This window comes from Mus pahari, chromosome 3 (genome assembly GCF_900095145.1).
Source record: "Mus pahari chromosome 3, PAHARI_EIJ_v1.1, whole genome shotgun sequence".
NCBI classification, from domain to species: Eukaryota; Metazoa; Chordata; class Mammalia; order Rodentia; family Muridae; genus Mus; species Mus pahari.
This window is the reverse complement of record NC_034592.1, coordinates 74,210,273-74,222,423: the sequence shown is the minus strand read 5'-3', so window position 1 is coordinate 74,222,423 and position 12,151 is coordinate 74,210,273. Positions and strand designations below refer to the sequence as shown.

Here is a 12,151-nt window from a genome sequence, read left to right as displayed (position 1 = left end):
GTGTGTGTGTGTGTGGGTGTGGGTGTGGGTGTGGGTGTGTGTCTGTGTCTGTGTCTGTGTCTGTGTCTGTGTCTGTTTCTGTGTCTGTATATGTATATGTGTATACTGATCAGAAGTCTTTTCAATTTTTTTACTAGTAAATAACACTTTAAGACACCTTCATTATGCCCTAGATAGGCCTGTATTGTTGTGAAAAAAAAACATGTCTCTTCTCTCCTTTTCCAACACTTCTCATTGTGACTAATAAGCTAAAGTCCAGGAAGAAATTGAACGTGTGGTCGGCAAACACCGAAGCCCCTGCATGCAGGACAGGAGCCACATGCCCTATACAGATGCCATGATTCATGAGGTCCAGAGATTCATTGATCTCGTCCCCAACAGTCTGCCCCATGAAGTGACCTGTGACATTAAATTCAGGAACTACTTCATCCCCAAGGTAAGCTTATATTTTTGAATCTCTATGCTTTTGATTCTCCTAGGTTCACAATGTGATTCCAGTCCACAGAATCATATAGTGCTATGAGTGTCTTATGGTGATTCATGGATGGGATAGCAGCTCTACAGGAGGCAGGGACATAACAATGTCAATTCCACATTTGCTCTTCTTTCCAAAACTTTACAAAATGTCAATTCCACATTTGCTCTTCTTTCCAAAACTTTACAAAAGCTTATGTTTCCATGTTTATTTTCCAAATTTTTCTTGATTTTTCCAAAAACACCTCTGGACATTTTTAGAAATCTTAAAACATTAACGATTAATTAGAAAGCATTTATATCCTGAATTCTTCAATTCATCTCTAAGTTTGTGTCATTCTTTTATTTGGGCTGTTTATTTTTTTGGTGTAATACTTTCTTTTCAATGATGTAGCTTATTTTCTTAGACTTTTACTGAAATATTTTGTCAGACTTTTACCGAATAGTTAATGCTCTCTTACTATAATTTTTCTAATGTCTTTGCATTTTTATATAGTTTGTAGAAAAACTTGATTTCATTATTTTATTTATTCTAACTTTAATTACCCTTGCAAAATTAACTAATTGTTTCTAATTATTTATCTGTAAGAGTATGTGGAATTTCAAAATGTTTTCTGATTTAATATTTCTATGTGTTTTTCATATACTTATTCTTACTTGCTGCTTATGTTACTATTGCACCAATCAATAAATTACATATAACACATAACAGACCTGCTTTTTAATTTTTACACTAAATAAAATCCAATGATGATGATACATAATTGAATAGGAAGAAGTAAATTAACTCACATTAATAATTCAAGGTATTTATTCATGTAACCCTCCCAGAAAACAGCTGATGTTCATATAAATGCTATGAGATAGAAATGATTGAATGAAGAGGTTCAACTAATCTAATGGACAAACCAGTTTTATAAATATATACTTCAGATTAATTATCAGAGTCTACTAAGTTTAGAATAATAACCCTTTGACTAGCATCAATCAGGTACTCTCAAATACATACCTATGTAGCCAGATATTTTAGTTAACAATATAAAGGTTTCTATTTAACAGTTTTAAAATAATATATGTAAAGATTCTATTTTGTGAGGGTCATTAATACCAATAATTACTAATATCATTCTGTGGCAAAAGTTGAATTGATTTCACAAAGTGGTAATGGGTCTTACCCTATGATCAGACTTGGTGGAATGTTCCTGCTTCTGTTTTGGACAAAGCACATACCTGGGATAAAATTTTGCTTTTCAATAGTGAAGTTTATGCTATTATAATGTAACTTGTTTATGCCTTTATGCCTAACTAAATGCTAAATACGCTAAAGAATATGACAGGAGTGACCTATCTCCCTGATCCCCAACTCAGGTTTAATGTCTTATTTAGAGTGTTGCATCTGCTGAACTCAAACTCCTTCACCCCTTTGCTAGCTGTTCCTGATGTGATTGTTCTCTGTTGGGTCTAGTGAACTAGAATAATAAACTGTTTTCCTTCATAAAACTCCTGGTACAGAAATAAACATCCCGAAGTAGCTGTGATCACAGTCTTTTACAATAACAATGCTGTCACAAACATGTGAATTTCTTTCTTCACCTGGAGCCAAAGATCTTAGTAGAGATACCAGGCTAAGATAAGAAATGATCAACTTTGCAAGCAGCTTTCCAAATTCAGGAAGGCATGGAGTTTTGTCATTGTAGGAAAGAGCAGTAACAGATGCTCTGCAAACAAATGAGGGGGGGGCTGTAGATAATAGTTATGAAGTCTGAAATGTAATTTTCACAGGCTTTCCACAAACCAAAAAATTCTTTTATTTTTTTTTTATTTAAAACATGTTAAGTTTTCATGCTCAGAGACAAACAGAGAAAGACACAGACAGACAGACAAACAGACAGCAGACAGACAGAGGGAGAGATAGAAATACAGCCTGTGAATGCATTATACAGAATATTCCCAGCTGTTATAAGTTTGAGGGTTATGTGAAAGCAGTTTCATTATGTGAAGAGAATCTGCCAGCACCAGCTCAAACCATCTACATGCATCTTCAGAAGCTGTTTCTTTTTTAGCTATAATTGTACTACAAACATGACCATCACTAATTTATTTTATTTTATTATATTACTTTATTTTTACTTGTTCACTTTATATCCTGCTCACTGACTCCACTCTGGATCACTGCCTTGCACAATCCTTCCCCCATAACGCCTTCCCCTCTCCCCTGAGCAGGTACCACTACACTCCCCCCCCCCCACACACACACACCTACCTACATACCTCCACCCTGGCACTTCTGAAAGGTTAGGTAGTTCCTTCTCCACTGAGGCCAGACAAGGCTGCCCAGCTAGAACAGCTTCCACATATGTGCATCAGCTTTCTGTGATAACCCCTGCTCAAGTTGCTTGGTACCTACATGAAGATTAGGCTGTACATTTGTTAATATGTACATTGAGTTCGAGGTCAGGCTGGTATATGTTCTTTGGTTGGTGGTTTAGATTCTGAGAGAGATGGGGGTCAAAGTTAGTTGACANTGTTGGTCTTCCTGAGGAATTTCTGTCCCCTCAAATCCCTGTGATCCTTCCTCCTATTCTTTCCTAACAGTCCCTGAGCTCCGTCCACCATTTGGCTGTGGGTGTCTGTATCTGTCTGACTCCGCAGATAGGTTTAGCCTCTCAGAGGACCACATGCTCCTCTCTGTAAGCATAAGAGATTATTATTAATAATGTTAGGGATTGATGCTTGCTTGTGGCATGGGTCTCTAGTTGTGCTGTTTATTGGATGACCATTCCTTCAGTCTCGGCTCTACCCCAAGTCCCTGCATTTCTTGTAGCCAAGACAGATTTTGGCTTGAACATTTTGAGGGCGGGTTGGTGTCTCTATTGCTCCACTCAGGTTCCTGCCTGGCTACAGGAGGTGGACCCTTCAGATTCCATATCCCAAATGTAGTGATCACAGCTAATGTCAGCTCCATTGATTCTTGGACTTCTTCTGTATCCTTGTTCTCTATATCATCCTGGAGATGTCCCTTACCTCCTTACCCCATCGATTGCAGAGTTCCATTCATTGTCGTGGCCATCTACCCATCTCTCCTGTCATTCCCCACACCTTATCCTGAGCCCCTCATTCTCCTCCCATTACCCTCACCCTCCCAACTCCCTCCCCCCATCTGCTTCCTATGACTATTTTATTCCGTCTTCTAAGTGAGATTCAAACTTCCTTGCTTAGGCCTCAATTCTTGTTTAATATATTTGGCTCTGTGGAGTGTAGCATGGTACCTGTATTTCATTGTAAATTTATAAGTGAATGCATGCCATGCTTGTCCTTTTGGGACTGGGCTACAGATTAGTGCTTGCCCATGGGATGAATCCCCAGTTGGACTGCTCACTGGATGGACTTTTCTTCAGACTATGCTCCATTTTGATCCCTACAGTTCTATTAGACACACACAATTCTGAGTGAATTTTTTTTTCTCCTAATAGAAATAAGAAAGTTTATTACTTTTTTATTTTAAAACTTTTATTAGACATTTTCTTCATTAACATTTCAAATGTTATCCCAAAAGCCCCCTATACCTTCCCTCCACCCTGCTCCCCAACCCACCGACTCCCAATTCCTGGCCCTGGCATTCCTCTGTACCGGAGCATATGATCTTAGCAATACCAAGGGCCTCTGCTCCCATTGATGGCTGACTAGCCCATCCTCTGCTACATATGCAACTAGAGACACAGCTCTGGGGGTACTGGTTACTTCATATCCTTTTTCCTCCTATAGAGTTGCAGACCCTTTAACTCCTTGGGCACTTTCTCTAGCTCCTTCATTAGGGGCCCTGTGTTTAAATGTGGATTGGCGAGCCAATCCCTGCACTGGCTGCCCTGTCTATCTACTGGAGGTGGTCTCTCTAAGTTCTATCTCCTCATTGTTGGACATTTCATCTAAGGACAACCCTGCAACTGAATCCTGGAAGCCTCTCACATCCCAGGCTTCTGGGATTTTCTCGAGGACCCCATCCTCCATGCCGAATCCCACTCTGCTGCATTTTTCTATTCATTCTCCTGGCCCTCTAGGCCTCTATCCTCCCTCCCCCAAATCTGATGCTGCCCTGCTTTCCCTTCCTCTTCACTGCTCACAGCCATATCCCTTCCTTCCCCCTCCCTCCCTCCCTCCCTCCTCCCTCCCTCCCTCCCTCCCTCTACCTTCCATTATTATTCTGTTTCCCCTTCTAATTGGAATTGTTCACATTTGGGCCCTCCTTCCTTTTAAAGCTTCATATGGTCTAAGAGTTATATCATAGATATTCTGAACTTTATGGCTTATATCCACTTATCAGTGAGTACATACCACACATGTCCTTTTGCTTCTAGATAACCTCACTCAGGATCATAATTTTAATTCCATCCATATGCCCACAAAATTCATGATGACTTTGTTTTTTATAACAGAACAGTATTCCATTGTGTAAATATACCATATTTCCTGTAACCATTCTTAAGTTGAGGGATATCTAGAGTGTTTCCAGTTACTTAATCACTCTTAATTTATTTTGTTTTATTTTATTTAACTTATCCTTATTTTCTCTCTTTCCCCCACCTATCCTATTACATTATTCTTCTTCCATCCTACAAATAGTCCCATGTATTTGTGCTTATACAAATATAGAGATTCCATATAAAAGAATAGACACTTCTCTCTATCACATGATTATATTTCTATATATGAATTGTCTAAAGGAGCAAAAAAAGTGATATTTGTCCTTCTAAATGTTGTATACTTTGCTTAAGTAAATTTTTATTACTAACCACACAAAACACAGGATTCCATTTGAAACCATGATCTGTGTGACTTGTGAAGACCACATGATGAACTAGAGATGCAGATAGTGAGAATCTCATGCCCAAACCTGAGTCTAAATAGCACAGAATCAGCAGCATTTGTCCCAGTATCCAAAGTTCTGACTTTAAATGTCATTGACAGCATGTTAGCCACATCACTGGGACTGGTCTAAGATTCTTCTTTGTTTCTAACCTGCTCTGTGGGATGAAATATCACTATTCTCATTTAAAGTAACCCCTTCTTTTTCTGCGTCTTCATTTCTACTCCGTTGATCAACCTGTCTATTTCTGTACTAATACCATGCAGTTTTTATCACTATTGTTCTGTGCTACATCTTGAGGTCAGGTATGATGGTATCTCCAGAGGTTCTTTTAATGTTCAGAATTATTTTGGCTATCCCGGATTTTGTTTCCATATAGAGTTGAGAATTGCTCTTTCAATGTGTCAACACAAAATTGAACTGGAATTTTGATGGGAATTGCAATAAATCTGTAGATTGCTTTTGGTAAGATGTCCATTTTTCCCTATGTTAATCCTACTGATTTATGAGCATGGGAAATGTTTACACCTTCTGAGGTGTTCTTTGATTTCTTTCTTCAGTGACTTGAAGTTCTTGTCTTAAAGGTCTATAACCTGCGTGGTGAGAGTTACACCAAGATATTTTATATTATTTGTGACTATTATGAAGTATGTTGTTTCTCTAATTTCCTTCTCAATTCAATTATCATTTGAATAAAGGAGGGTCACTGAATCCTTTGAATTAATTTTATATCCAGACACTTTGTTGAAGTTGTTCAATACCTGTAGGAGTTCTCTGGTAGAATTTACATATACCATCATATCATCTGCAAATAGTGATGCCTTGACTTCTTTTCTAATTTGTATTCCTTTGATTTCCTTTTGTTGTTTATTGCTCTAGTTAAAATTCAAGCACTATATTGAATAGATAGTGAGAGAGCAGGCAGCCTTGTCTTGTTCCTGATTTTAGTGGGATTTATTCAAGTTGGCTATTGGCTTGCTGTATATTGCTTTTAACAATAAACATAAGAAACATAATTTAGGTATATACATTGAATTCCTGATCTTCCCAAGACATCTAGCATGAAGGATCATTGGATTCTGTTGAAGGATTTTTCAGCATCTAATGAGATGATCATGTTTTTTGTTTACCTTCCAGTTCATTTATGTAATGGATTTTGTAAAATAAAACCATGCCAGGAAGATTGGTGGGTAAAGCAGGTTGAGACATGGAAGACTCAGTGGGCACAAACCTGAGACATATAACTCCTCATTCTCTGACAGACTCTTAGACTGGGACAGGCGTCATGTTCCTCAATTAAAGAAATTTGCCCTGTGGTCACATAGGCCCAAAGCAGAGTTCTCCTTCCTAATGAAGTACCTAAAAGCCCTGAGGGCCTTAGCCAATAAGCTTTCTTTCCCACACATTCCTCCCCACAAAAAGTATTTGATCTCAGGATAGACCATGAGAGAGGGTTTATGCATCCATTTTCCACCATGAACATCTAATGTACTATATGGTTAAACATGGACTGTTGCTTTGATCAAGACTAATCATAAAGAATAAGAAGGCCTTTGTCTACAGACCCTCAGACCATTCTTCTATACAAGACCCCTCTGCTCTTCCAGAGTGCCTCCACTAAGCTAAGGACAATCACCCACCTCTGTGACAGATTGGCGCTCCCTTCACCTCAGCCCCAGGCTAGAGACTGTCCCCAGTCCAAGTGCCCAATCTCCACTATCAGCACTTCTGTAACTCCCAGAAGGATCTATATATCCAAGAATCTGGTTTCACTCTCTTTTCAGGCCAAGGGATACCCAAAACATTTCTGACTTTACCACATCTCAAACTATGCTATCCCAGCATGCTTGTTTCATGGCTTAGTGCTTCCCAGCACTAGCATGGGATAAGCTCAGTCAAACTCCCTACATTCAGCCTCCCCAAGAAGCCATGCCCAGCTGCATGGTAGATATGGCCCACAACAGAATATATTGGTGGATTTCCATATATTAAACCATCCTTGCATCCATTAGATGAAGCCTACTTTATCATGGTAAATGACAGTTTTGATATGTTCATGGATTCATTTTGCTAGTATTTAATTGAGTATTTTTGCATCAATGTTAGAAGAGAAATTGGCAAGAAGTTCTCTTTATTTGTTGAGTCTTTGTGTGGTTTAGGTATCAGAGTGATTGTGGCTTCATAAAATGAGTTTGTCAGTGTTTCTTCTGTTTATATTTTGGGGAATAATTTGAGGAATATTGTTATTGGCTCTTCTTTGAAAGTCTGCTAGAATTCTCCACTAAAACCATCTGGCCCTGGGCTATTTTGTGTTGGGATGTTTTAATGACTGCTACTCTTTTCTTAGGAGATATGGAATTGTTAAGATAGTTTACCTGATCGTGATTTGAATTTGGTATGTGGTATTCATCTAGAATATAATCAATTTCATTCAGATTTTTCAGTTTTTCTAAGTATAGGTTTTTAAAGTAAGACCTGGTAATTTTTAAAAATATATATATTTAACCTTTTTATGGAACAGACAGTAAACTAAGTTATTTTCCTAATTTGTTTTAGCTCCATAATTTCTTTGTAACTTGGTGTCTCTGTTGTGTGTTGTTCCAGGGAACAACTGTAATAACATCACTGACATCAGTGCTGCATGACAGTAAGGAGTTCCCCAACCCAGAGGTATTTGACCCTGGCCACTTTCTAGATGGGAATGGAAACTTTAAGAAAAGTGACCACTTCATGCCCTTCTCAGCAGGTAATGCAAATTCATTTTCATGTGCCAGATTTACAGTTTCAGATGGTGTCATAAAACACAATGACCAAAAGCAAAGTTTCATCTTGAAGTTTGTGCTCTAACATCAGGAAAGTCTGAAGAGAAATTCAAGACAGGTACTTGGAGTCTAGAAATGATGTAGAAGCCATAGAAGAGTGTTGATAACAAGTTTCTTTCAGTTTTTTTCTTCTTATGAAGGACCACCAACCAAGAAGTGGCACTACCCACAGTGAGCAGAGTCCTTCCACATAAATCATCAATCAAAAAAATGGACACACTGGCTTGCCTACAGGCTAATCTGGTCAGGCATTTTCATGAATGAGGTCCCTGTTTCTAAATAACACTAGCATTGCTCAAGTTAACATAAAATTAGTCAGTATAAACTTGCCAAATGTCAGGCACATTGTGACTGTGTTGGGACTTATATGGTGACTCCCATACGGTTAGTAAATTTGTAATTTATGCATAATGAGGAGCATATTCCAAGTGCCCAGGCATTGCCCTTGTTGAAACGTGTTCTCTGTCAAAAGATAAAAAATGGGACCTTAGTTTTCACAATCATTTACAACAATTTGAGAAAACAAGACTTTATGCTACTTGCATTCTGCCGTTTGCTATATCACAAAAACACCAAGAAGTCTTCTGGAATTAAACTTCATTTAGACTTTATTCACTTAGCATGAATTTGGAGATTGCTACATTTTGTCTTCTCCAATTTTGTTGCTCCTTCCTCACCCCCTGGCTTGGATAAGCTGAAACAAGTTTCTAAAAACACAGAGAAACTGCAAAAATCAAACTCAGTCAGAAAAACAGAAGAGTGAACATAGTGATACAGTTGTACTAGTGCAGTAAGTGAGAATGGCACATCAGTATCCCAGGGAACTGTTAAGAATCATTATATTCTTTTTAAAAAATTTTTATTAGTTATTTTGTTTATTTATATTACAAATGTTATCTCCCTTCCGGTTTTCCCCTCTGCAAGCCCCCTATAGTGTCCCCCTCCACTCCCTGTTTCTATAAGTGAGCTCCTGCACCCACCTACCAATTAGTAATAGAGATTAAGAACAAAAAAATGCAGAATATTTAAAAATATGTAATTATTATGAATGTTTCTTACTTGCATCCAACATGTTTTTAACAAGTTCACTGGCACTTTATCCCTTCAGTCCTCCCAAAAGCCCCAGCATGATTCTCTCTCCCATTTTTATGTGCCTACTGAGTCCTCTATATGTTGCTCCTGTGGGCATGAGTATAGAGACATCCACTGCAACTTTGGTAACCTACCAGGGGCCACATCTACAATTAAACTAGCTCTCCTCTCAATAGCCATCAGTTGTCAATTGCTCCTCAGTTCAGATATCTCATTTTGAGCATGTATCTTGAACTTGCTAGAAGGGGCCATTTTTACAAAAGTAAGAATGGGTTTGAAGATATGAACCAGCAGTTAGGATAACTTGTTTCTCTTATAAAGGACCTAAGTTGAATGTTCTCCAACCCTATTCTATAGCTCTTGCTATTTCCTTAAAATTGCATGCTCTTTAGGAAATAAATGTGACCCACTTTTGTCAAATTGCCTGTTATGATAACTTCATCCATCTAACCATACATCTAATAACTCAAAAGTTATTCTTAAACTCCAATATTAGTAAAGAGCTCTGTGTGTCTCAGGCTCACAATTGTGAATAAGGCATAGTTACCTCTTTGACACTTTTGCACAGGGAAACGGATATGTGCAGGAGAAGGCCTGGCACGCATGGAGTTGTTCCTGTTCCTAACCAGCATTTTACAGAACTTCAACCTGAAACCTCTGGTCCACCCAAAGGACATAGATATAAACCCAGTGCTCCTTGGATTGACCTCAGTGCCTCCTGCTTTCCAGCTCTGCTTCATTCCTTCCTGAAAACCAAATGTCTGGCTCCAGCTGGGACATCTTCTGTGATCACCCTGAGGCTTTAATTCAATGCTTTCCACACTGGACACACTGCCTTTTATCTATTTCTTTTGCCTCCTCATCATTTCATAAGTCTCTATGAACATACATTTACCAATTTACAAATCCTGTACAAATATTTGTGACAGTTCCTATTTTCTAAAACACTGTTGCCACATGCTGTGATGATATGTACCTGATCCCAAGTTAAATATACTCTCATTATAAAATTGAAAATACTATTGTAGGGTAATTCACAGTCACTTCTCTTCTGCATTTTCTTAGTAATAAATTCTTTTGATATACCTATTCTCAGACTTTTCTTCCAGTTCAAGTAATAAATGAAAGGAAATGAATTTCTAATATATCATTTTGGTCTACTTAAAAAGATATATAGAGGATATAATAAGAGAGTGCCAGAGAAAACAACTTGATATACCTGCCACATCCTTCTTCCAAAAAGTTGCAATGCATTATGCATCCTATCCTTGAAGGATTACTTTGGACAGTCCCATGCTCACCATATTTAACATGCTCCACTATGATATCTGAGACCAGCATAGTACTAAAGTAAGGAAAAGTCTGTTCTGCCATACAACTGCACCCCACCATGTAGACACTGTGAGGAAAAGTCACAAGGAAGAACACATACCTGCAGGCCTACTTTACTTTTACCTGGAAGGTAAACATTATAAATGTGATTTTCCCCCTGTTGTCAGCTTAGAACCAAGCATGCTATTGCAAACCATTTGCTTGGTGTGCCTCTCTTATCTTTCATCAAGAATATACATCCAAAGAAGTCATCGCCATTATTTCTAGTTGCTACTTTCCTTTACCACTGCATTGAAAGTTACTGAATGAAAAATATCACTCATCTGTGTCAGTCCCAAAGGAACCACTACCTTTTCTCACTTAGCGTTTATGTTACCACCTAATGTAGACATATGTCTGCACATACATACATTCACAGAAATAAATTCAGATAAGATATGGAACTGATACACATATAGTTGTTATACAGAGTGTGAGTGTTTAAACTCTAAATAATTATATTATGTAGAATTAGCAATTGATAACTTTAAAGTCATGCCTAAAAGGTTCTCCAAAATTACAAATATGGATTCATTAATTATATATTTAAATTTACTTCAAACAGATACATAAAGAATTAAAATCAGATTTGTCATATCTGTATTACTATTACCAACTGACCATCATACAGAAACACAACTGGACAAAAGACTATTAAATCAAGATACCTTGAACTCAATATCAAAGTCAACAACAAAGATAATATTTCAAAGTGATAAAAGATTAGGTGGGTCCAGACATCCAGGCACCATCCCCACCAGAGGTAAGGTGGCTGCCGGGGAGGGCTCTGACTGCCAGAGCAGGTGAGGGAGCCATCTTGTATCCTGGATCCCTCGGGGCCCTATCTGAGCAGATGAGTGCACAGACTATAGAGGCAACACATCTTCTGNGACAGGCCCTGTTTTGGGCCTTCATCTTCCCCAGAAGGCAGGTCTGAGCACCAGACCTCTGTGCACCTTCCTTGCAAGAGGAGAGCTTGCCTGCAGAGAGCTACTCTGACAAATGAGACTCAGGAGAAAGCTGAATTGCCAGGATTGCTGAAAGAGACTAACAGAATCACAGGAGGAACAAGCTCTAGCCAGAGACAACTATAAATACTAACTCCAGAGATTACCAGATGGCAAGAGGCAAAGTAAGAATCTTACTAACAGAAAGAAAGATAGCTCACCATCATCAGAAGCCAGCACACCCACCTCAGCCAGTCCTGGATACCACAAGACACCCAAAAAGCAAGATTCGTATTTAAAATCATAATTCATGATGCTTACAGAGGACTTTAAGAAGGGCATTAATAACTCACTTAAAGAAATATAGGAGAACACTGCTAAACAGGTAGACATCCTTAAAGAATTACAGGAAAACACTGATAAACAGCGGTAGAAGTCCTTAAACAGGAAACACAAAAATCGTTTAAAGAATTACAGGAAAACACAACCAAGCAGGTGATGTAATTGAACAAAACCANCCAAGACCTAAAAAGGGAAGTAGAAACAAAAAAGAAAACCCAAAGTGAAACAACTCTGGAGAT

The 12,151-nt window shown here is 38.3% G+C and overlaps 1 protein-coding gene across 1 annotated transcript in view; it reads left to right on the top strand.

Moving 5' to 3' along the window:
* LOC110317955 (cytochrome P450 2C50) overlaps nucleotides 1-10,350 on the top strand; it is a 22,713-nt gene extending 12,363 nt beyond the window's left edge. Inside the window, exons 4-6 of the mRNA XM_029535745.1 lie at nucleotides 249-436; nucleotides 7,943-8,084; nucleotides 9,821-10,350. Coding sequence (XP_029391605.1) covers nucleotides 249-436; nucleotides 7,943-8,084; nucleotides 9,821-10,002 — 512 coding nt within the window. The 3' untranslated portion in view covers nucleotides 10,003-10,350. The remainder of the gene's footprint in view (nucleotides 1-248; nucleotides 437-7,942; nucleotides 8,085-9,820) is intronic.
* The last annotated feature ends 1,801 nt before the right edge of the window (nucleotides 10,351-12,151 follow it).